At 43.4% G+C, this 25,172-nt stretch overlaps 8 protein-coding genes across 8 annotated transcripts; 2 read left to right on the forward strand and 6 right to left on the reverse strand.

The window, feature by feature from the left end:
- Positions 1-198: 198 nt before the first annotated feature.
- On the forward strand, positions 199-942 carry L199_008558 (uncharacterized protein; the record flags this gene model as incomplete). The annotated part of the gene is made up of 1 exon (XM_064894238.1): positions 199-942. The coding sequence occupies one exon, from the start codon at positions 199-201 to the stop codon at positions 940-942; it is 744 nt and encodes a 247-aa protein (XP_064750310.1).
- A 265-nt stretch (positions 943-1,207) lies between these two features.
- Positions 1,208-1,845, reverse strand: L199_008559 (uncharacterized protein; the record flags this gene model as incomplete). Its single annotated transcript, XM_064894239.1, has 4 exons — positions 1,208-1,381; positions 1,440-1,553; positions 1,625-1,736; positions 1,808-1,845. 4 exons carry the CDS (start codon positions 1,843-1,845, stop codon positions 1,208-1,210), a joined length of 438 nt encoding a protein of 145 aa, XP_064750311.1.
- Positions 1,846-2,376: 531 nt separating this feature from the next.
- L199_008560 (uncharacterized protein) lies at positions 2,377-2,932 on the reverse strand (the record flags this gene model as incomplete). Its single annotated transcript, XM_064894240.1, has 2 exons — positions 2,377-2,464; positions 2,565-2,932. 2 exons carry the CDS (start codon positions 2,930-2,932, stop codon positions 2,377-2,379), a joined length of 456 nt encoding a protein of 151 aa, XP_064750312.1.
- A 610-nt stretch (positions 2,933-3,542) lies between these two features.
- Positions 3,543-3,990, reverse strand: L199_008561 (uncharacterized protein; the record flags this gene model as incomplete). The annotated part of the gene is made up of 2 exons (XM_064894241.1): positions 3,543-3,654; positions 3,752-3,990. The coding sequence occupies 2 exons, from the start codon at positions 3,988-3,990 to the stop codon at positions 3,543-3,545; spliced, it is 351 nt and encodes a 116-aa protein (XP_064750313.1).
- A 1,692-nt stretch (positions 3,991-5,682) lies between these two features.
- On the reverse strand, positions 5,683-12,526 carry L199_008562 (uncharacterized protein; the record flags this gene model as incomplete). The annotated part of the gene is made up of 11 exons (XM_064894242.1): positions 5,683-5,832; positions 5,928-6,518; positions 6,589-6,882; positions 6,972-7,692; positions 7,767-8,117; positions 8,172-8,275; positions 8,343-8,426; positions 8,488-9,530; positions 9,588-10,097; positions 10,151-12,206; positions 12,308-12,526. The coding sequence occupies 11 exons, from the start codon at positions 12,524-12,526 to the stop codon at positions 5,683-5,685; spliced, it is 6,123 nt and encodes a 2,040-aa protein (XP_064750314.1).
- A 2,029-nt stretch (positions 12,527-14,555) lies between these two features.
- Positions 14,556-16,295, forward strand: L199_008563 (uncharacterized protein; the record flags this gene model as incomplete). Its single annotated transcript, XM_064894243.1, has 7 exons — positions 14,556-14,595; positions 14,661-14,795; positions 14,866-14,945; positions 15,026-15,235; positions 15,294-15,662; positions 15,781-16,015; positions 16,126-16,295. The coding sequence occupies 7 exons, from the start codon at positions 14,556-14,558 to the stop codon at positions 16,293-16,295; spliced, it is 1,239 nt and encodes a 412-aa protein (XP_064750315.1).
- Positions 16,296-17,196: 901 nt separating this feature from the next.
- Positions 17,197-20,043, reverse strand: L199_008564 (uncharacterized protein; the record flags this gene model as incomplete). The annotated part of the gene is made up of 1 exon (XM_064894244.1): positions 17,197-20,043. One exon carries the CDS (start codon positions 20,041-20,043, stop codon positions 17,197-17,199), a length of 2,847 nt encoding a protein of 948 aa, XP_064750316.1.
- A 554-nt stretch (positions 20,044-20,597) lies between these two features.
- Positions 20,598-25,021, reverse strand: L199_008565 (uncharacterized protein; the record flags this gene model as incomplete). The annotated part of the gene is made up of 14 exons (XM_064894245.1): positions 20,598-20,778; positions 20,890-20,975; positions 21,042-21,467; positions 21,541-21,751; positions 21,816-21,967; positions 22,026-22,160; positions 22,224-22,789; positions 22,847-23,479; positions 23,544-24,129; positions 24,186-24,286; positions 24,359-24,502; positions 24,555-24,677; positions 24,730-24,908; positions 24,969-25,021. The coding sequence occupies 14 exons, from the start codon at positions 25,019-25,021 to the stop codon at positions 20,598-20,600; spliced, it is 3,576 nt and encodes a 1,191-aa protein (XP_064750317.1).
- Between the last annotated feature and the right edge of the window lie 151 nt (positions 25,022-25,172).

Raw genomic sequence — 25,172 nt, forward strand, 5'->3', positions numbered from 1 at the left:
ACTTGTTGTCTCGTGAATCAATATATATGTGCATGTAACTCGTGATGTGTATCGTTGTGTACATACGGTACATGATCCAAAGGATGGATGGTCCTTTGCACCTCATCACGCACTGACACTGACACTGACCTACTACTCACTCAAATCTCTATTTCTCTCTCTTTTCTTCATTGAATGTACCTTACCTATCACTGCACGATGACATCCTCTTCCTCTTCCTCACCACCTCTGAAACGGCCCAGACCACCACCACACTCCCCTTCCCCTTCCAACCCCGGATCACATCTCCATACGAACAAAAGAATCAAGCTGCATGACTCAACCTCCAAGCTCGAATCGATCCTCTCATCCCTTTATGACTTTACCAGCATATCTCACCATCAAGTCAACAGTGCCCAGCGACAACTCGATTCCCTATGTGCATACCAGACATCCTTGGAAAGGGCGAACCAGTCACTCAGATCGTCACTCAAGGAAGAACGTAGCTCTCATCAAGTGACGAAAAAGGATTGGGAGATGGCTCAATCGTCAATACGACGATTGAGGAAGGAAAACGATATACTGCTGAGAAAATATAGCAAGGTGGATGATGAGCTGGCTAAAGAGAAGGAGAAGTACGAGAGGGCTAGGGAGAAATTGGAGAAGGAGTTCAAGGACCACTTGACAACAGCTAAAGAGTTGTCCAGAGTGAAAGAGGAAATCACTTTGCTCAAAACTATACAACGACCTGAGGTATCCAATCTGACGGATGAGTTGGAACGTACTGAGAAGGAATCTACGAATATGGAGAAGGAGAACGAATATCTTATCAGGAAGAATATGGATCTAGAAGTTAACCTTGAGAATTATGAGAAAGATAGATCCATTGTTATTCTAGAGCTTTTAGACGATTTGAGGGATGTTTGTGCAGATAAAGAAGACTTGGATATGATTCGAAAGTGACTTTATTGTGGACGCAAGCGGTCGAATGTATGAGTAAAGTTGAAGGAGTTCTAGAACCGATGGGATGGGATAGAGATTCGAGGACAAGAGACCTCACGAAGGGATACATCATATCAAATCAAATACAGAAATTTTGGCAAGTCGTTAGAGTGGTATGAATTTATCGATTTATCATAACGTCAGCTGATACCCATAACAAAGTATGACCCGTACCTTCCTTTCCACTTCTAACACAACCCACTTTGCCTTTTCAATTTCTCCATCACTACACCATCAGCTGGTCAACTATTTCCTCACAATCACCCTCGGAATCAGAACTCTCTAAACTATCATCCGTGAGATCGATCATCTCATCCTTCTGTTTGATAGGTACCACTTCTGTCCGGATGGTGGTAGACCTCACTCGGGGTGCGGACTGTTGCTTCGATCTGTGCAACTCCTGCCAATCATCTCGGATGTTATCCACCTTGGTATCTCTCTGCGCTACACACACTTACCTGTTGGATCATCTCTAGATCTCTCGATAATTCCACCATTTGTCGATGTTCTGGATGACCTGGTTTGAGCTTATCAAGTTGTTCTGAAAAGTATTTCTGAGGTCGAATGAGATGCTTTCAGAAAGAATTAAGATGGTCAGTATGGGGACTGGACTGGGTCCATCACTGGATGATGATTTGCTTACGTTGGTAGGAAGCTCTTCTCTTCTTTTAGACTCCGTCACCCGACATTGACTGATACTTTGTCGGGATATGGCGAGTGAACAACAATGCTTGTTGAGATAACAACGAAGGCATCTGACGTGAGAAGATCAACCATCTTTCCTTATCATCTTTGTCGGTTTCGACTGGTACATTTTCACACTTACTTTTCACCAAAATTCGGTACACCATTCTTATCGGTCATGACGATGCAACCTTTGTATTCCGACTTTCTAGAGTGTTTACACTCATCACAAGCTGAATGGAATGAAGCCACTGCGAACCACGGGTGGTCGAGCAACTTTTCGGAGAGCAGCTGGTAATACCTTTTGGAATGTCCGCCGAGTCTTCGACTGACGAGTTTCGAAGATAGCTTGTCGAACACCACCTGAAATTAAGGATATTTACCCAGCTGGTCATCCAAGGATGTTGTGGATGACCGGTCTGCGACTTTCTGGGTAGAGTAGACTCACCTGTAGGTCTGGGTCATTCCGATCGATCAGACGGAATCCCTCAGAATGCGGGGGTGCATCAAGCAGAGGTTTGGTGTCTGTCATGGGGCAGTGATTGTTGGTGAGTTATAGCACCACAATCCGGCGAATATAGATTATAGGATAGACAAAAGTAATGCATCACTGAAACCAGAATTCCTCTGGAAGTCAAAGGTCACATACTACTGTATGACACCAACTTCAAACATCGAGCTGTACGTATAGTACTTGGGTGTGGCAGACCTTCAGGCGCCTGTCCATGTTCTTTCAGTGGGAATCTCCACACGTCCGGTCACCCCATCCCGACAGTAATCGAAAAAGATACTCTCACATCTTTATTCATGAGCACCCAACATCAGCTTCGATGCTCTGCTAGATATATATTTCATTGAAGTCAAGGTAGAGTAAGCTGCAGTACCGTGCTCGCACTTACCCGGAATTAACTGTGGATGGACCCTTAGTCTCGATAATATCTCGCCTTCGAATGGTCATCCCCTCAACTACCATAAGCGGTTCGTCCATCTTTGATCCGCGATGTTCCGGAAGTTTAGCGAGCAGCATTCGGATATCAACGCCCGACCTGGATGAATAAGAACCTTGATTATCTCGAAGGTATTCCTCGGTAAGTGGTGTAGACTCAGAACCTTGACGAGACGCTGAGGAACCAGAGGCAGGTTTATTCCCCGATCGTTTGGCTCTTCGTCTTGCTTGTCTAGACGTTAAGGGTGCTTGAGCAGTATCGGTCATCGAGGTGTCATCGTTGGTGGTAGTCGAATTTGATTGACTTCCTTGAGTACTCATATTGTAATATTATTTATATGGGATGGTTGGCAAGAGAGGGACAAAATGGATTATACATCGGAGAGGATTGTAGCGATGGACAGGAATCACTGGTCGTTTTATCGTATATTCGCAAGTGTCAAATGTAGGAGTTTACATGATCGATGTTGTATCTCGTGTAGAAAGGATGTTACTTCATGAGTCGACATCATATAAGTAACATCCTTTGTGTGAGCCTCTCAGAAATCCAGCTACCTTCCTTTATAGCATGTACTCCACAATACAGTATGTACTGCATGCACAGCGATGGGCGAATATAGTCAGCACTTGGAATGACGACCATTGTGGTCCAATATAACTTGAAAGCTTCTATGCCTTCCATCATATCATACGCTCAGGTATGCACCCTGTGGGAATCAATTGCAGTGGCTTCAGGATGGTGTACTTACCGATACTGTACTGCTCGTCCACCTAAGCCATACATTGAGTGATGGACCATGTTCCCAATATCGAAACACATATCCAACAGGGACCATTGATGCTGGACTGTAGCCGCCCAATTCATCGTACATTCGGAATGCCACTACCTTATAGGGGTGATAGTGCAGTCTTATAAATCCAGTATCAATACCTAAGGATTATAAACTGAAAAATCTCCCAGACCTTCTAGGTCATTCCTGAATTCAGTGAGCTCTTCTTCACTAAACCCTTCATTACTAAAAGGTACGAAGAGTTTTTGCTCCCTAGGGTCATCGTTGAACGTAAGCACATGAGTCAAGTACAACATGGTAAATGGAGTTAAGAACAGTACAGGTCCTGTAGAAGGGGAAGCGGGCTTACCCGTTGGTTGACGTTGCGCTCCATACGGTAGTCTTCTTAGGTCCAAATAGGTGAGGTGGATTATCGATCGGATCGATATAATTCCAAGCTTCATCGAGCTTGACGAAAATCACCGTGTCCTTTGAGCTCTGATTATCCTCTGATTGCTGAACTGAACTATCAACCTCATTCTTCGATGAGTCCACCGAGGGTTGACCGGTGGTAGATCCGGGTTTGGTAGTGTTGTCCTTGTTATTCATTATGAGTGTCTGACAGAAGTGGGGAAATGAGTTGTCGTATAGCAAATGGGATAAAAAACTCGGGGCAGCGCATGTCGATTGATGACTGATATATGAAAAAACATGCATGGTTCATCGCTGGAAATAGTCTTTGAGAATCATGAGAAGCACTATTGATATTGTAGGATGGAAGTTGTCTGGACATAAGAATAGCCCCTTCATTGTTCACTGCTATCAATCTAGATCATAAAAAGACACGAAAGGATGGTGACATCAAGCAGTGAATGTGGCTTCTGCAACCTGATCCTTCCGTTGTTTGCGTCCTTTCTAATAATTCGGTACTGCTCACCCAAGCTAGAGCGATACCATGCTTCTTGGAGTGTTCCAGTCTATTGAGGATGTCAAGTTTGTTCTTTGTGATTGCAATGCGAGGTTTACGAGGATGCATGATTGATTCAGAATCTATTCTTTCAATATACTCTTCATTAGGTCATAATATGAAGGTAAATATACTTGGCTAGAAGAAAATCACACTAGAATTCTCCCATTCATCTTCTCATAGCTTGTACTTCTGATTCACTTTCGTAGGCTCATAACCTCTTGAAGGAATGAAAGGAGAGTAAATGTAAGATCTTGAAGCTTGGGGGTAAGACTGTTCAACTATCTCTCGGGGCTGGACATTTTAGATTCCTGGATCATCTGCGCCATCAAAGACGTCATAGTTTTCAATTCCTCAGAAGCTCTAAAAGGAGTATTTACAACATCATCAGCATGATATAGCCTCATGACATTGCGCACTTTTCACTCACCTGTGATCTACCAAGTCGAAAAGACTAGACGGTGAACGTCCAGAAGAGGTAGAATGCAGCACGTGGGGAATATTCGACGAGGTAGATTCATGGAATGGAACAGGGACCAGGTTCACAGAGTATGCATCTGTAGATGAGCTGGTGTGTTCGGTATCCGCTGAAGGCACTATATATTGATCAAACCATGTTAGCGATCAACATCCACTGATTGCTATAAGGAGATTGGCTCACTTGTCACAAGGAAACAACGAATCTATGAATATGACTGATAAAAGACTTCTGCGTATCTGACTTGAAGATAGGGAAGGATGAGAGACGTTCAAAAAGCCAGTCATGATATCTGCGTTTAACATATATAAGTACACTTATTGGCAAGTCAGCTATGTAAAGCCTTCTTAACATATCCTTTGGTGAGTCAATCTTTTCAACGAACTTCATACTTTCGAGAGTTTCAGTGCGGCTGTGGTGCGATGTCAAAATCATTTCGAAGGCTGATGCACTCATGCATACAGAGTTTTGTATAGGTACTGAGCTAGGAAGACATACTCAGCTTCGACTAGAAAGTTACGCGGACGTGTTGAAACAGGAGAGTCCGGACGCTAGATCCATCCTCTTCTTCACCTAAGACTTGGCTTGCACAGGTAAGTAGATGTAATGTCGACTACTCATTAAATACACCGAAGGCAAACTCATACTGACTGCTCCGCACGGCATCTAATCCTTATGTGTGCATTCTTTTTCTTGTCAATGTTTCTCATGATGCCATTCATAATTGTAGTACAACATATACATATTAACAGCCGGGCCAAGACTGAGTCTAAATGGATTATATCAATCACGATATTGGTCGTATACAAAACGAAACAATATATACAACAAACTAACTTACGATATCAATGCTAAACTATTTATATTTATCTCCCAACTCTTTTCTCGCCGATGGGTCCAAGCTATTTCTCATACCCAATAAAGTCTTACTGACAGCTTCGGTAGTACCTATCATCGGTTTCAGTACTGCGATCGGTACAGCCCTTACGACAGCTCTAAGTGGGCCCTGTAATACCATCCAGTCATCAGCATCAATATCACGCTTCAACGATATAATTCAGTATGTCGATAGTCATGAAGTGGTAAAAAACCGGAACTCACATCATCTCCTGACCTCTCATAAACTTCCATAGGAACAGCCAAGATAGTCTGCGCAGCAGCGTTGACATTCTTAGATAAACTCTTATAAGCCGCTTGTACACCCTGTTTCACACCTTCGGGTTGATCCGCATATCTAGATACGGGTCGCACTTCTCTTTCATGGTCAAGTTCATCTTCACTGGATGATGATCCTCCTGCATCCCTTTCCCAATGCTCCATAGAGGTGATCGAGGAGTCGGGGATAGGTTGAACCACAAGATTGTTGAGATTTTGATTTTGTCCGCCTAGGACGTTTTCCGCTTTTTCCAATATGATTTGAGTACCTGTTGCCAACCTCGCCCCTAATTTCATCATTTCCATTGCAGTTGATTTGACAAACGAATTAGTACCCCTCTGTACACCCTTGGCTAATCTACCATCTTTCCTATATTGCTCGATAGGTAATAAGATCAGGTCTGCTACGCCAGAACCGACATTGACGATTGATCGAATGGGCGACACACCCGATATGACATCGGCAAGTTGGTTGGCTTTCACGTCGGGAGTCCATAAGTCCTGTAGGGTAGTACCTAAACGATCCCATCCAGTGATCTATGTGATCAAAATCCAATAGTCAGTGGTCAAACTAAGTGTTGGCGTGAAGTAGAAGCGACAAACTCACTCCCGACAAAGTGATATGCCTCAGCGTCATCTCAGCTCCATCAAAATGGAAGAAATTCATCAATTCTATTGTTTTACCTTCTCTCAACGCGGCGAAATCTACTCTCTTGGGTTTATAATCTAATTTCAACTCTATAGGGAATATCTCCACATGTTGTAAGAATGGTTCGTTCGATTTAGTTGGCGATACTGGTGTAGTTGATACTGACGCAGTGGGCAATTTGAAACTGAAGAAACGTTTGAGGAAATCTAAGGCATCTTGATCTACATGTAATCGCAGTGGAAGGATTTTAGCCTATCAAGTGAATCAAAATGTATGTTAGCAATACATTCTACCATGTTTACAATTCAATGTATTCGAGATGGGTGACAATTCTCACTTACCCTCAATCTTAACTCCTCTTCACCTCCTTCTTCAAGCGTGATCCCCTTCAATTCTATTCTAATCATATCTGATTCAGTTTCCCTTACATTACCCCTATTATCAGATTTCATCGACATCAAGAATTTTTTCCACGTTGACGTCTTGATATGATCAAGTATTTCCATTTCTTTCACTTTCACCTCGATCTTGGATGATATCATCTCCTGTCTCGATGAAGTGGATGGAAAGAAATCGATTGAAGATCGTAAGGATGTAAGGTTGATTTCGATTTGAGGCTTTTTCGATCGAGACAATTTTTTACCTTTTAATCTCATTTTACTCTTTCTTATAGATTGTCGTACACCACCTCCAGGTACACCAGTAGATGGTAAAGTCTGCCAAGAACTGGCGGTACTTTCAACTTCGGTCTCATTCAGATCATCCAACTCTTCATCGATGGCAGCTATTAAAGCTTCGTTATTCATTTCTGAAGAGTTTTTTCCTTCTAGACCGATGTATATCGAATTGAACAATACTGATTTAGTCGATGTTTCAAAATTCATCGATTCATCTGCTTTTTGTCCGGAAGCCAATAACTGTCTGATCTTTTCTAGTCGTCGTCGGACAGCTCGGATCTCATCTTCAATCGCTTTTCGTGTTCGTTGCCAGTCGTATCCGTCATGTAAGAGTATCTTGATATTACACTCGTTGACTCGTATACGGGTTTTGCCAATTTGTAACCTGAATAACGATCATCATAGTCAGTCAAACAAGCCATTCAAATCGTTTTGTTGAGATATAAAAGTACGACTTACTCGTCATCATAACCTTTATTCAGAACTGGTAAATTCTCCCAATAATTCTCGTCCATATCAAATCCCTCATTGAGTAAGATCTTGATTGTTTCACCCCCAAGTTCGCCTTCACCTTCATCCGTCTGCCAGGATCTAAGAGATTCCCCAGTCGTTCGGTCCATTGTAGGTTGACTGGTCCGCATTCGTGAAGCTCTATCTAGATAATCGAGATTGGTGGGTAAATCATCTTCGATCATATCTGCTCCCGAGACTATATCAGGTATGAGGTTGAAAGCTTGTTCGTCGATCGAGTCAAAAACATTGATAGATCGGTTGAGGCTAGTAGGTGATCGAACGGGTCTCAAAGGTGTCCTGTCGATTGTATGTCAGCACACCGAATTGAATACTTTGTAAAGATCAACTTACGGTTTTGGCGGTATCAGTTTGGCGAAATCTCCCGCTAAATTACCAAAGCTGGCTAAGGAGTCGGCACAAGCAGTGACTTTTACTTGAGTTTGCAGGATTTCCAGCTGTGTCGGTCATCCACATAAGCTACGACAACACGTTGGAAGCCTTCGCACATTGATGACGACTCACTAGGATCTGATCAGTCCCAGTCAAATCCCGTAAACAGTGTACGTCCACCGAGATGATTTCTATCAACTGGGCGTAACCCGCTTTCTGCTCATGATAGATTACATCAGCTTTGATCACAAATTAGTAAGAAAGACGTATCACTTACTCTCCAAACTTCTGCTGATTCATGCACACCCACACCCAGTTCGCCCACCGCACGCAAATCATCTACAGCCAAGATCGCCATTCTACCTGCAGTGGCTTTGATCTCATTATCATCCCCATCCGATCTGATGTCCGTCCCAACATCCAATGAGCCAAGGACCAGTACCACCGCTCCACCTAGAGTCGGAGTCGTAGCGTGTACTGAGCAGTCCTGAAGGAACAACTTGATCCGAGTGACTTCGGACGGTACGACATCTTCAAACACCCCTTCAGGCGTTTTGGCGAACCTTTTGAGGTCCATTGCCCAATCGATCGATTTGAGGTAGAACGTGAGACATGTCAGAGTTATTGAAATACCAGTCTCTTTGGTGGAAGTGACGATGTTGGTAAGAGACGAAAATCGTATTCGGATCAATGGAAGTTGTTGGCTTGTCAGAGTATATGGCGTGGTACGTCCTAATATTTTGATAGGATTAAGCGGATCAGTCTTATCTGAAAATTCAGCGTCCATAAGGGATAGGTTGAAAACCATTTCATGCCTTCCAGCTACATTCGATTCGATTCCAATATCCATATCGCTAACCTTCAGTGCTAAAACCCTCTCGCCTCCTTCAGTTCTAGGTACATATAACGATATGTCTGTTTCGCTAATTTCCAATTTGAGAATGGTAGCTGATAAATCTTCATCGTCTTCGTCGTCAGTCGAGCTGGATGCTGAAGAACTACCTCTGGTAGAGCCAGGAGCACCGAAGAACCTACTTCCTATCATCTTGAGATCGTCTCGAGGCTTGGGTGCTGATCCATCCCCGAAAGCCCCATCTAGCCAATGCGTCATATCATCAGCGAAGAATTGCAAACCCTCGATAGTCTGTTGTCTGAGTTTGGCCTGTACACAGGGTATACGACAGGTGATGAAGGTGGTCTTGCTCTCCGTTGGTGAAGTGGACGAGCGCAATTCGATACTTGGCAGCAAGGGTGAAACGTCGATGTCTGTTGCGTCAGGTGCAAGTGGTCCTATGACGATGAATGCAGATGACTTTCGTTCTGCCGTGATTGCAATTGGGTCAGCTCTGACATAGCGTCTCAAGCATGTCGGCATACCTGGGGCCCGGGAGAAAAACAGGACCATCTTCTCCCACATGACCTTAGTGCCATCCTCCCCACTTTCGGCTCTCCTGCTTGACTGATCTACCTGTTCCTTCGCAGCCGAAATTCTGGCTCGGAGATGGTGCATATCAAGAGTCACTATGCCCGATCTTAGGTGGCCTCCGTCACCCCAAGTACCTCTTCTATTGATCGGAGCAGGACAGCGAATATCCAGTCGGACCAAGGGGCACTTGATATCCACTATAGGCTTGTTGGGTGAAGAGGCTTGAATGGTAGAATACGAAGAAGCTTGAGCGTCGAGATCGTCAATAATTGACTCTGTTGTTCTCTGTCGAAGAGGTTCTGAAGAGCGATAGTAAGATCGGACACCGAATGGCGGTATCTCCACCACAGGCTCTGCGGTTGACCGGATGGCAGGGGCGATACTTCGCAGCATTGGTAGGAGCCGTTCCACGAGTGACAGATCGAGGAACACGTGGATCGGATTGAATGATATAGTCGCGGCTAAAACCCATCATCAAACAATACTCTTGGGGAACTTCCGGATATTCACTCACTTGTGTTCGGGACTAGCTCTTTCTTCAGACTCATTACTGGCCCTTCGTCGATTTCTGCTGTAGGTGGATGAGTACCCTTGAGAATTCCTTTGCCCTTCTGTTTGACTTTCCACTGTTTCTCACTCCCTCCTGATTTTCGCTGCAGACCAGAATTCCGCCAATCGACCGAATCGAACTCTGGGAATACCGGTGGACTGCCCATGGCAGCGGTAATCTTGCCTTGTGCAGACCCCAAAAAACTTGGACTTGAAGAAACACCAGGAGCCACTTCGTATTGCCGTGGTAAGTTGGTGTCGAATAGGAGTACAGGGAAAGCACCTCCGGGTGGAACGTCCGAAGGATCCCCGGTGGTGGTATCAGAAGCCAAATATTCGAATATCGAGGCGTTTTGAAGAGTGACCATGAGCGTAGGTGGAGGTGGACCAGGACGAGTGATGGTGGATGACCGTCGAGGAAGACGTGTAGTATTAGGATGGCTTTGCCTACTGGGTAGGGACACAGCCTGAGGTCTAGCCGAAGAACCTTTCGTCGCATAATGCGCTTCGAACGTATCCAAGCGTAATCGAAGATGGCCATTGGGTATGAAAGTGGTTGATGGCTTAACCCAGAACGAGGAAAGACTATCGATGAAACGTGGGTCGGATGAAGCCGACATGTCGTATATGATGGCTGCATAAAGAGCTTTCATTTGCACATGAGCTGTGAATTGTGGCTGAGCTCCCGCTTGAGTCGCTGAGCTTTGACTGGCAGGTGAGGTCGAGCTATTCCCATCTGGTAAAGGTTTCGTCGCATATTGCAAAGCAGCTAGAATGGTAGCTGCTTGGTCCGGGAGTATGACTGATGCAATTGTACCAACTGAAATTTGAATGTCAACAGACGGAAGGCGATGAGGTATTGCGGAGAGATCTTGTCGTGGAAATGTGGGTGATGGCGGTAAGCCCGGGGATGCCACCGGTACAGATGCGACTGACGACAATGGACGAGTCGTCTTCATTCGTAAAACTATATCCTCTGAACCGAGAGTCATAAGTAATCTATCGTTTTGGTATGTCGGCTTGACTGGAGTTGGGGGAGTAGGGGTAGCCGATCTACTTGATTCTTCTTCAGATATAGCTTTTTCAGGTATACTAGGTATACTTGCAGTTGGTCTCTCACTGATAGCACTGAGATAGACACTAGCATCCGAGTTGAGGTTCGACATCGTACTTTCTCTAAGATCTACGACAGCTTGAGACATCATCATATCCTGATATTCCCCTCCTGAAGACGAGGTGGAGGTTGATGATATAGATGATGATCTTGAGGAAGAAGTAGTAGTAAATGTGGGTCTGATTGACGAGACGTGAGATGAATCTACTGTTACTGTTGGTATAGGAAGCATATGAACGGTAACACCTGAAAGTCGGATTGACCGAATCGTCGTCCTGCTATTATCGTTTTCTGTTGATTCAGCTTGAGTTTGACTTTCATCAGCATATTTGATTTCTGCTACGAGAACCTCGAGAATCCCTCCATGATATTCATCGTCGAACCTTATTTGAATCTTGACGTTCTTGATCTTAAACTCCAATCGCGCTAAGATCCGTTCCACCAATCCAGCTAAGACGGTGGTACTTTCAACTGTAGCGGGTAAAGGTTGACCATCTAGACCTGGACTGGTTGGTCCACCAAAAGGAAAGGAACCCGGCACTTCGTCATTGCTGAATGGATCTGTTGCGTTGAGCACCAGCGATTGTCTTATCGATCGATCCAATTCAGCTTCTTCATATGCATCCAACTCTTGATGTAGGAAATCGTCCGCTGCGGAAGTGACTGATTCTGCGAGGTCGCGATGGAGCTCATAGCGGGCGGTGGAGAAAGACGAAGATGGTTGCTTGCCCTTGTTGCTTGATAATGGAGAGGGTCTAGATAAGTCGAAAGATAGCGTGAGAGTGTCAAGTGTGAGACATAGGGGATCCGACCATAGGTTTGAAACTGGTACACGAGCCGTTACTTTGGATAAAGTACCTGACGTGAGGAGGAGAGGTACAGCAGGGGGTATGAGGGAGTTGATTTCCTATGATCGTGGATTGGAGCATCGTATCAGTTGAGCTGTGATAAGTTGGTCGCGATATACTCGCTCCATTCCACAATCGTCAAATCATCGGGTAGACTTACATTGATATCTATTTCCAATCCCTCAATCTCTACCCAACCCTCACTCAGCTGAGCTTGAATCCTCTCCGCATCAAGCGCTTCATCCTTGACGAATCTACCCAAGGATCTCTTCAACACATATGACAAGAACCTCCTCTGTATATTAGCTGGAAGGGATATTGAAGGCAAGGAAGGTAAGGTGAAAGGAAAGCTAGTGAGGAAAGCGGGAAAGGAGAACATGTTTGCTTCCTATCAGCTTTTGCATTCATGAATGGCCCAGTATCATTATTGTCCTATGACCTGTAGGATCGAGGGAGTACTGGACGTTGTGTTGATGATGTAATGTAATGTCGAGATGGGTTGTACTTCTGTACATTTCACTTGTCTCGTTGTTGTTCTGTTCACTGAAACTCAGCATCAGTCGCCACCGGCTATCACGAACAGCGGGGGTCGCCGACAAATCTGCATGGGTTGACGCGGAGATAGGTTGATTCTCCCTTTCCGGTTGGCGATGCGCCACGTTTCATATCCCCGAGACATAGTCAGGTCTGTGATCTGGGCATGGCGAGTGATTATGTAACAAAGGGATCTGTTTGCCACACCGATTTAAGAGATTAAGATTCAAGTGACACTCGTATTTCCTAGTTGCCCCTCATCTTCACGAGTTGGTCATGGGTGCATTCGCTATTTTGGACCCTGAATCTCACCCTCATTCAACCCCCCTCACCACCACCACCACCACTGCCAACTGCCAACTATACTACCAACGACCAATGACCACAGCACTACTCGTCACCACTCACTGCTATTCAACACATACAACATTCCGATAACCATCTCACTCGCTCAACACTCAACACTCACAACTACACTTACCGTGATCGACCTCACCGAGTGATACAACACCAACGCGTAGTCGTCTGGAATTTGGGCCATCACATCATCATATTCATTGGAATCTAATCAGATCGTCCCTCCTCTTGGAATATCAATCAACGCTCGAGCTCATAGCTGTCAAGACAGGATATCCAGGTCTATCGATTTTTGCGATCTGATTTGGTAACAAACATCCTTTGTCCCATTTATCAACTATTACCTACCTCCATTCAACTCTAACGAGTCAGCCTTACGTCAACGTTGATCGTTCGCCCTCGCGTGATATTCATCGACTATCTACCTGTCAGACCAACAAGACAGTCCGAACGATACCTCTTTCGTTAGATCATTAGAAGGAGAAAGTGATATCAAATACACTGTGGATAGGTCTTTAGTGAAAGATTTTCTCTGTCAGGTATACTTCTCAACGTGTGAGTACAGCTTTCAACTGAGATGTCGTGTCTTCCCTTTGAGCTTTGTAGCTCGTCTTCAGAGGATTAATAGGGTGGCGTTCAATGTCGTTGTTTTTGTTGATTTTGAACAAATCGGAGAAACTGTCATCCTCTCCTATCCCCCCTCTGGCATTCTGATCTCCCCCTCCGACGAATATAAAGGAGGATATCCTTCTTCGGTTTAGGTGTTATACTCTCGGTGAAGGTATCCCTCTTTCTCCTCACGCCCTTCGTTTCATCCTTCTCTGTTCCTGCGTCCTATATCCTACATTCCACATTTCACATTCTGCTTCAATCTCCGATTTCAGGTCCAACCTCAACTATCTTCTCTCTCTGTCCATTGACGGAGTTGCATCTCTCGTCCACGTCATAAACATATATCATCACACCTGCTTCACCGTGATGGTCCCTCTCTTTTGTCTTCTCTCTTTAACCTTTCAAGCTCCGATTTTTGAACATTTCAAACCCCTTTCATCTCCGATTGATCTCATGTCCTGTGTGATCGGACTGAGTAGTATGATCGTATATCCCATCTTAAACCTACCTACGGTTATGGTTGATCGGCGGAGTATGAAGTAACCTATAGAAATTTGATACTCCGCTCGACGAGATGGTGTGGAAGACGCGTTTTACTTTCTCTAGACCTGGATCTTTTGATTTATAAGGAGAAATGTAGCTGATCCATAAACCTTGTCTTCCACATCTTCTTCATCTCCCATCTCGCTTCTATTTCTATGCAATACCACTACCCTTCTCTCTTCTCTCAACCTCATCGTCTAACCTTGCTCTTTCCCATTCCCACAACAAACTTTATGCCATCTGTCAACAAATTCACGCGCAAATCTCGTACACGACCCACCTTCTCTCATCACTCTGCATCCAATCTCCCCGCTCCTTCGATTCCTCAATTACCGATCCAACAGCAAATAACGGGAGAAATCATGTCAGGTGTAGGACTCGTGAACGGCGTGCGGGTGACCCGTGAGTGACTGAGGATCCTCATCAGTCGAGGTGAGATGTTGATGAATTTGACTTTCGAATGTTAGCCGATGACCCAAGTCGAGTTGTCACCGTTCAAGCTCAATCGGGAAAGACAGGTAAAGAGATGAGCATCTCATACACCAATTGCAAAGTGGTAGGAAACGGAAGTTTCGGTGTAGTCTTTGCTGCAAAGATGCTACGTGAGTCATTGTCCACTTTCTGCGACTTAATAAGTACACGGACTCGAGCTCATACCTGGACACCCAATAGCTGTGAAGCATGATGATGGATTAGAAGAACCTGAATCTGAAATCGCCATCAAGAAGGTCCTACAAGACAAACGATTCAAGGTGAGTTTGTAATCATATGTGTCACTCTGAAAGAGAGAAATGCATTTATGCTGACATTTTCGATACATTGGTCATGATAGAACCGAGAACTACAAATCATGCGACTTGTATCTCACCCAAATGTTGTCGACCTGAAAGCTTTCTTCTACTCAAACGGTGATAAGAAAGATGAAGTTTACCTCAACCTTGTACTCGAATTCGTCCCCGAAACCGTATACAGAGCTTCCAGACATTACGCTAAGCTCAAACAGGCTATGCCAATGTTACAAATCAAATTGTACATGTACCAGGTCAGTCAATTGGTTGAATCCCATCACATTCCATACTGATGGTTTTGTTGGATCACAGTTACTCCGATCACTAGCCTACATTCACTCCGTAGGAATATGTCATAGAGATATCAAACCTCAAAACCTCTTACTCAACCCTGCGACCGGCATTTTGAAATTATGTGATTTCGGTTCGGCCAAAATCCTAATTGCTGGTGAACCAAATGTTTCGTACATCTGTTCGAGATATTACCGTGCACCCGAGTTAATCTTTGGAGCTACTAACTATACAACAAATATCGATATCTGGTCAACGGGTTGTGTGATGGCTGAATTGATGTTGGGTCAACCTCTCTTCCCTGGTGAATCAGGTATAGATCAATTGGTCGAGATTATCAAAGTCTTAGGTACACCCACGAGAGAACAGATCAAGACTATGAATCCTAATGTGAGTGGGATTTGCTTTATGACTTGGTTTCATGATATCATCGCTTCCACCTAAAAATATCATATATTTGTATGTATTTGGATTTGTAATTGTGCTGACATTGCCTCTCACCATTCAGTACATGGAACATAAATTCCCTCAAATCAAACCTCATCCATTCACCAAAGTCTTCCGACCTCGAACTCCTCAAGATGCCATCGCACTGATCAGCAACCTACTTGAATATACTCCTACAGCGAGGTTGACAGCTCCCGAAGCGCTCGTTCATCCATTCTTCGATGAGTTGAGAGTGGAAGGCTCCAGATTACCTAATGGGAAGGAAATGCCTGCGTTGTTCGATTTCACTCGGGAGGGTGAGTAGAAGCTTGTCTCTTTATCTTTACATGATTCTGTGTCATCACTTGGAAGCACCTTCTTTCGTTACGTGTTCTCTTGACTGACCGCTATGTTCATCATGATGCAGAACTTTCAACTCGACCAGATCTCATTCGACAACTCGTACCTCCACACGCCGAATCTGCACTTTCAGAGAGAGGGATTGATATTGAAGGATTCGTTCCAATCCCATTGGAACAATTGCGTATTTCTCTTGATGTGAGTTATAAACATATCAATATATTCATTTACACTTAGCTGACCACTTGTCCTGCGTCATTAGTAAATCTCTGATTTCATGTCTTGTGTACACATAATCCCTCTTTTCTCCCATTTTCATACAATCATAAATCGACTACAGAAAAAAAATTATTCTTATTCTTCCTCATTCATTTTTCTTCTTAATACGTCTTCTTCATAATATACATCTATAACGTATATTATATATTTTATATTCTATACTTATTCTATACCCGAAAGATCAATATCTCCTTGCTCATTCTCATCTTTATCATTTCAAGTATCCTATTTTTCGTCTTTCTCTTAGCATCGCTCTTTCCTTTCCTCCTACTCCTCCTGCCAAGTTGATCTAATTTTTATTCATTTTATTCATATAAGGGTGATTGGATTGATGAAGACTAAGGTGAAAGGTGAATCTATCATCGAACTGAATATTGAACTTTTAGCTGTATCTTGTGGAAGTTAGTATCATATGAGGATGGAATGAATGATTCATGAACCAATCAATCGATAGAAGTTTGCCAGCGGAACTGGACATCATGAGATCGGTACGGCAAGTGATTTGATCGGTAAATCATCGACTGGAACAATTCTTTTTGGAGGGGAGGGAGAGAGAGAAAGAGAATTAAAATCTCCAAAAAAACAAAGAAAGAAAGGAATAAAGAGTAATGTTTTTTTTCTAATTATTATGTATGAAAAGTTGATTTTTCTTTTTTTATGAATGCATGGATTGTTAGTGTCATTATTGTAATGATTGGTACGGGCACTGATGTAAATACAGTATGGTGCTGATGATGATATCGAAAAGGATGGGTAGCAAGTGAACTTTGATACATACGATATATGACAACAGACAGACAAACAAAAAGGTGACTCCTTCAAGTTACATATAGTTCTGATAATATGTCATGGTACATACTTATCCAACCAATCCAGGAGGTAACATCTCCTGTGGGATATCAAAATCATTCAAGTTATTCGTATCATCGAAATTTTCAATTTCAGCTTGTTGCTGTTGCTTGTGTTGGCTATTAGGTGAGATGATGGCGAATTTGACTTTATTCCTTATCATCCTTTTAGTCATATCCACTTTCTCCATCACCCTCCTTCTGATCTGCTGTGCATCCATCATGTTTGTGTTTTCCGATATATCTTTTATCCATCTATTGATTTGTTCTACGGTCGTTTGAGCCAATTCAACTGCTAGACGATTTTTATCTTCCAACGATCTTCCATGGAACGTCACAGATAAAGATTTTTGGGAATTACCATAGAGGTAATTTGTTAATCCCAAATTATCATTAACTACTAAATTCGCTGAATAAACCGCACCACCACCTTGGGAGTCCCCGGTATTGAATTGAATAGGTAATAAAATCCATTTCAAACCTTTAAACAAATCCAATTTTACAATTTTCTTATCACCAAATGAAGCATACCCAGGAGGTGGTTTTTCAATTGGGATCAATCCGCCAAAATCTATTGCCTGGAGTTGAGAGTATTTAACTGTATCTCCATAATTGTATTCTAACATCGAGTCTTTATCCTTGACTTTCTCACCGGTAGTTTTGGATTTGTATTCCTCGGTCAATTGGACTTTACTTAGACCTGGTCCGATCAACATCAATAAGAATTCGAATTGCTTTTCATCAAATTTTTCATATACTCCTCCCCCTTCCGCGTCGGTGGAAGGTTTATACCAATGATATTGTCTTTTATTTATAAATCTAATCATCTGACAGGTTATCGTTCTATACAATTCACCAAAGAAACTTGGTCCTTCACCTCTCTGTTTTGATCTTTCGAACATCTCTTCTATATGACTTGACGAAACGTTCATAATCATCTTTTCCCTCCCGTCACTTGTATCTGGTGGACTGGGTGAGGTAAGTGATCGTTGTAATGATTGAAAATTGATAGCTTGAAGGGGTAAACCAGGTCTGAATGTCAATCTATTAATCTGAAATGGATATAAATCGTTGAACAGATAATTCCCAGAATCCCTCGGTGGATAAACTTTTTCATTCAAGTGATTAACCCAAAGTATCAAAGTATGTTTGACCCTTTCCAATATCTCTCTCGATTGATATATCATACCTATTAACCTTTTTTGTCCCTCATCTTCAGTGGGTTTAGGTATAAATAAAGTATAATCAACGATAAAACCAACTTGTCTCGACCTCTTCGAAACTTGTACCTTCAATGATAAATCTAACGAAACTTCACTTCCATTCTCACTGAATATTCTAGAAATCAATAAACATTTACCTATATATCTTAACCATTGAACTAAGCCTGCATTCACAGGTCCTACCTTCTCATTGAATCCAGGTACTTTATCTCTCTCTTTGAAATGTTTAGGTCGGAATGAAGTTATAGCTCGATAGTAAGGTAAGAAATATCCCAGTAACAATCTAAATATATCATATTGTTCCTCTCCCGGTTGGTCTTGAGTTTCGATTTGAGGTTCAGAAGCTTCTTTCATCTTTCTTTCAGTCCATTTATAAACCACTTCTCTAATCGTATCAACCTCCAGATCCTTCCAATGTCCATACCCCAAGTTATCCCTTATATCCTCTGCAGCAATTCCAAATTGATATAAATGTTTATTTATGAAATTATCCTGTACGGTCTTCTTATCTAATGGTCTGATATCCGGATCTTCATCATATGGTATATTCGGATTAACATGTTCCATATTCGGGTTCGATTGAGAGGATAAAACCAAAGGCAAATCGATGGCTTTTTCAATCAACATTTGTTGGATTATATCGATAATCGAGTTCGGTACAGGTCCAATTTTGGGTATGAAAGTTTCCTTGTTTATAATATCGTTTGATTCTTTCAATACATTTTGAGGGATTTGGTTCAATAGATCTAAATGATCAATTAAACATGCCCATTCTAATCTTCTCATCATCTCCACCAACTTTTCACTCAATTTACCACTCTTTATCAAATCGATCAAAGGCGATTGACTTCCGTCGATCTTACCTTGTAAAACATCTCCATCTCTTCCTCTCTCGGTAGATACATGATTCCTTTTGATGTCTGTATGGGACTGGTCGTATATCCTATTTGAAGGATCTTCATGATTGTATGCAGCTACAGAACTCAGTTCTTTACCTTGTATACCACCATCATCGAACGATACGCCCTTCTTGCCTGATAAGGGAGGTCGAGTCCATTGATTGTTCTCATCTCGCTTTAGTAAGATTGGAGGTGATCTACCACTAGGTCTTTCAGGTCTTTTGGTAGGATCTCGTTGCCACAACTTATCAGATAAGGGATCGATATTTTCATCAAGCAAGCTGGGAGCGTCCATTCGAGGTACTGCATCGTCTTGAACTTGGGCTTGAGATTGTGCAGCTAGTTCTTGTGATTTCTTCTTTCTATCCTTTTCTTCTTCCTCTTTACGTTTCTTTTTTCGTTCAGCCCGTTCCCTCTCTTTCTTATCTCGTTCGTCATCGGATGACGAAGTGGGTGTACGTCCTCGATCACTTGATCTCTTCGTTCGGCTTTTTCTTTCGGTGTCGGATCGTCCACTTTCCGAATCACTGTCCGGTTCACTTCTCCTACTTCTACCTTTTCTTTCTCTAGCTTCGCCCCCTTCTTCACGTCTCTCATAACTTTTACCTTTGCCTTTCTTTTTACCTCCACCTAAGAATACGAACAGCGCGATGAGAAGGAACAAGACAATCAATATGGCTTCTGGTCGAGCACCCCTGACTAGACCAGTTCTGTGTGAAGTGACCACTGATGCCATATTTGCGATGTATTCGATATTTGCAGCTGTATTAGTATGATCGACTTTGTCATTCAAGTAATCTTTGACGGTGCAGTACAGACAAGTGGAAAACTCACTTCGATTCGATGCGGATATCAATCAGTTTCCTCGTTAATGTCTGTTGGGGTAGTTCGAGTCTGAACAGGAGAGCTTACTATTGTTCTTCATTATTGCTCAGATTGAATGAATTCGAATTGTGCATTCTTGACGGTTCCACAATGAGAACGATGAGATATCGGTGCTCCTTAGGCTATATCTTAGCCGATCACCTACCCTCAATATCCCCCTCCCATCCTTGCATGATGCTCTGACCTATCCTTTCACCCAAACCTCCAAGATCAGCAAATCATATACCCCTGTATGGTAAAGGACAAACCCTGCAAGTTAAGTAAGTTTCAGTATCGCAAGCCAATCACTATATGGGTTAGTAAATAGCATTCAAGGCGTCAATATACCTTTATATGTGTGATATGCATATTCATGGTCGATATGGTGCAAAATATGTGATTTCGTTTCTTCCGAAGGCCGAACGATCAATCTTCATTTTGATCTTCGTCCTTGTCCACATCCATCTTATCATTATTATCTTCCCCATTTTCAGATGGTGGTGCAGGTGATCCCTCATTTTCATTTTTTGTCTCTTCATCCGCTGCTGCTACTGCTGGAGTCTCATCTTCGTCTTCGTCGGAATCTTCAATGTATGCTTTTGATTTGCTGTGACCAATAAAGGAATGGGATCAGCGATCAGCCCTGACTGTGGCAAAGAATTACAAACACAGGAACAGAACAAAAGCCAGATGAATGTTAAGGCGGTTTGCGACATACAATTGTTTACCCTTTTTGGCAGCTCCCAAATTGATCTCATCATCTTCATCCTCATCGGGATCTTCTACGTTCCTCCTTGATTTCCTCTATCGTCCCAAAACCATAATCAGCCAAACTTCCCCACAATAACCATAGAAACTCGATTCACTGACCTTTGATTTAAGCATTGCCAAAGTATTTCTTGCCTTCCTGGCTTTCACCACTTCTTCGTCTTCACCTTCTCCCTCCTCCTCCTCTTCTTCACCTTCATCAGGAACAATATCATTATCATCTTCATCCGAAAGCACTTCACTCTTACTTCTATTCTTTCTACCCTTCTTGCCCCCTTCTTTCTTGGTAGATTTCCTACGTTGTTTCTTCTCTTTCGGTTGACCATCTTCCCCACCTTCATCAGCAGAATCGATCGTACCCTGTTCTTTCCTCTTCTTCCGTTTCTCGATATTATTCGCTTTTCTAGCTTCCTCCTCTGCCGCTCGGGCGTTCAACTCTTCTTGCCATGCTAAGGCTTCTTCTCGAGCTTTACGTCGTTCTTCGGCTAAAGCCGCAGCCTTAGCTTCGATCTCTGCTCTTCTCGCAGCCTACAAGGTACGTCACAGATAAGTCAGCTCGTTGTGAATGATCACGGCGATGTAGCAGCTGGTATGAACTCACTTCAGCAGCTTGTATTCTCTCTTGCTCAGCGGCTCTCATCTTTCGAGCTTCCTCTACTCTAGCTTGGAATTCGTTCTCATAGGCCTTCTGCTTATCCATCTCTCCTGGTACTCTTCTCAGCAGAATATCACCATATTTGGCTCTCTGATCAGCCAAATCTGCATCGTATGGAAGAGGTCCGGATCTGTCATCGGCAAGTGCTCGGAAAGTGCTGTGTACGTCAAAGTGGTCAATGTCGTGCAACTCGATTGAAGATTCAAGAAGCGTTCACTCACTTGACAGCTTGCTGAGCTTGCTTCAAAGCGATTACTAATTCTTCCAATGTTCTCTTAGACACGTCCAGGGAGAATAACATCTCGGCTGCCTTTTGCTGGATCATCGCTATGTTGTAAAGTATAGCTCGATCGGAAGGTTGAATGTGCATTGCCTGAAAAACAGTTCAAGAATCAGCTTGCCATTAGAGAAATGTGATAGCATAAACCGACCTGTTGACAATAACCCAAAGCCTTATTCATCGCACTGAAATTACCTTCTCTATTGGCTAGAGCGTACCAAGCTCTCGCAAGGTACAGTAAAACAGACACATTTCGCCCTTTCAAGGCGTTCGAAGCTGTTCCATACTGATTTAGAACGGAGCAAATCAGCTATCGTTCATCACGTCTGTTCGCTCTACAATAACTCACTGATTCGATCGCTTTTTCTTCTTCACCTCTTATGAAATAACAGTGACCCATATTAACATTGACTGGACCATCCGCCAAACTATCCTTGATCCTACTGAAAATCGATAACGCTTGACCAGCCAATCTCGCCCTATGTTTACCTTCATCTACACCATTCAAATTACTTTTGGGTGGAGTCAAACTATCTTCTACTAGAGCGATGGCTAAACCTTGAGCAGCATGAGCACAAGCCGGATCGATGTGTAAAGCCCTTTCGTAAGCTTCAGCAGATCTTAGATACTGTTTAGGTCTATCTGCCACTTCTTGGGAAGCTTTAGCTTCTCTGCCTAAGGTGAAATGTAACCACCCCAAAGCGCAGAAAGTATACGCATCTGATCTATCGTATTTCAGTGTCTGGGAGGTGAAAGCCAAAGCTTCTTTGTATGATCCAAGCGAGATCAGGAAGTTGGAGTACACCGATCGCAGAGTCAGATTCGGCTCATCAGCTTTGAGAGCTTCTTTGAGCAACGTATGAGCATCGTAATTTCGACCAGCAGAAGCGGCGATTAGGGCGAGTCGTACTTTAGCTATATGGGAGAAACCCATCAGATCAAGGACTTTTTTTTCTGTTTGTCGCAACTTACATTCCATATGTTCAGGATGCTGCCTAAGAACATCCCTATACCACTGAGCAGCTTTAACGGTATCACCACCTTCCTCATACGCTCTACCGAGATTATATGCTAAAATAGTCTTCAGGATCTCAGCTTCTTTACCATCCGTCGAGGATATCTTCTGTAACGCTTCCTGATACATTCTTTCGGCAGTTTCAACATTACCCTGTAATTGGAAAAGTACACCCAAATTATCCGACATCCTTACAGTCTTTAGATCGGGTGGTTTCAATTCCTGTGAATTTGGTATTTCATCTAATTCAGATTCCGATTTTATCGATAAGGCAGTTTGATAAGCGCTAATTGATCTTTCCAGACTCTCATCTTGCCAGAGTTTAGCTAAATCCACGAAGATATCCGCATCTGAACCTATTCCTCTTAATTTCGCCCAATCTTCATCACTCTCTGCTGTCGCTACTAAATTATGCAACTCCGACAACATGTTTCGTGCTGTGATCCGATTTTTGGTTAATTCTTCGTTTGACATACCGGGATGTGGGTAGGCGAGTAAACATGCGTGTAGGACTGTATATTCCAGTGGTCCTTGACCATTCAATCGTTTGGCGGTTTGTTCAATGAAATTCAGTGCTTCACGCAGATTACCTACACAAAGTTTAGGTCGGTCACTTGCATGACGGTGGCATTGGTACTCGTGTGAAAGACTTACCAGATTTTATGGCGATCTGTCCCAAAGTCAGTTCAGCCATTATATTCACAGTATTGGGATCCTCCGCTTTAGCCGCTGCTATATATCTTCCCGCATCCGCTACATCCCCAGCTACAAAACCCAATCTTCCTCTTTCAGCATTCGCCAAAACCGAATGTCGTTTGTTATCTGAATACTGTATCGCTCTTTCGGCCAATTTCGATGCCACGGGTAATTGACCTCCCTGACCTGATATCGTTGCTAAGGCCAGAGCTGACGCGGGTGACTTGACGTTCAACTTGAAAGCTCTTTTGACAAAATCTACACCTTCCGTTTCCAGACGTAATCTCTCATCTCGTTTCAATGCCGGTTCTCTAGCCAAGTTCAGTGATGCAAGACCAAGAAGTAATAAGCAGACCCAAGATGTTGGTTCTCGACTCAAAGCTCTCTCCCACGCCGTGCGAGCTTTTGCCTTATCTCCTAATTGCCATAGACATAGACCGAGACCTATACGAGGATCGGGGGACATCTCGGGGTTGAGGGACAAGAGTTTTTGATAGGTGATGAGAGCAGCTTCGTGAGACCGACGAGCGAATTGTAGACGAGCCTGTATCCATGATGGTAAGCAAGCAGCGTAAAATCACCTGTGGGCAGCAAGCTTACCTGAGCAGTTAATGCTATAAGGTTGTTTGGCTGCCGCTGTAACAGCCTTTCTACCAAGGGGTGCGCGAGACCAGGTTGACCGGTAGCAAAATAGTGAGTCACTGAGCATCAAGTCAGCTGGGTTTTACCCCTACGTTCGTGTTCACTAGCTGATGAGCGTGTGAACGACATACCTCTTCCCATTGCCAAGCTAACAGGTTCATCATCTTGTGCAGCTCCCGACGCTCGTAACGCTTCACTTGCTGCGTTCAGATTCGCAGCAGCTTCTTTGTGGTAGAAACCCTTCGTCTTGGTCCCCTCAGGTATTTTATCGTACTCTGCATTATGCTGTCAGTCATTCATTAATGTAGCTACAGCATGCAAGCTCACTTGTTGTAGGTAGTATGACCTTTGGCGCTGATTTTGCCAGATGCAAGTTCAGATGAGCGAGCATAGCATGTAAATTTACCAAAGCCACTGGATCAGGGTGTCTACCAGAGCCTCCAGCAAAGACTGATCTCAAATATCAGCTGTTGCATCACCGAACCGGCAGACTCAGGCTTACAAGTAATACCTCTTTTCAACAACTCTTCTGTCCTAGCCCATCTCCCTTGCTTCCAATGTTCACTAGCTATCAAAGTCCAGTCCCTACATTCCGCTGAATAGTCGACCAACATATCTGGGATGACGGCGGCGATCTCATCTTCGGCAAGGGAGTTCAGGTCAAGGTCGGTCTGAATACCGCTATTTGTTTTGGGAACAGAATAAGCTTAGAAAACAGGACAGGTGTGGTGAAGAACTCACCCTTGACCGTAGATGACTATTGTCCTCTCAGTCTGCGTCTCCCCTTCTGCCATTTTGGGCGAGGAATTTTGTACAAATGAGGGAAGAAGGTACGTTGATAATGGATAGTTTTCGATGAATTCGAGTCTGAAAGTTGTTTTTGACGTACCCGGGAGGATGAAGGACAGAACAAGAACGCCTCGACGCAAGCCTATATCAACGATA

The sequence above is a fragment of the Kwoniella botswanensis genome, chromosome 3, assembly GCF_036426115.1.
Source record: "Kwoniella botswanensis chromosome 3, complete sequence".
NCBI classification, from domain to species: domain Eukaryota; kingdom Fungi; phylum Basidiomycota; class Tremellomycetes; order Tremellales; family Cryptococcaceae; genus Kwoniella; species Kwoniella botswanensis.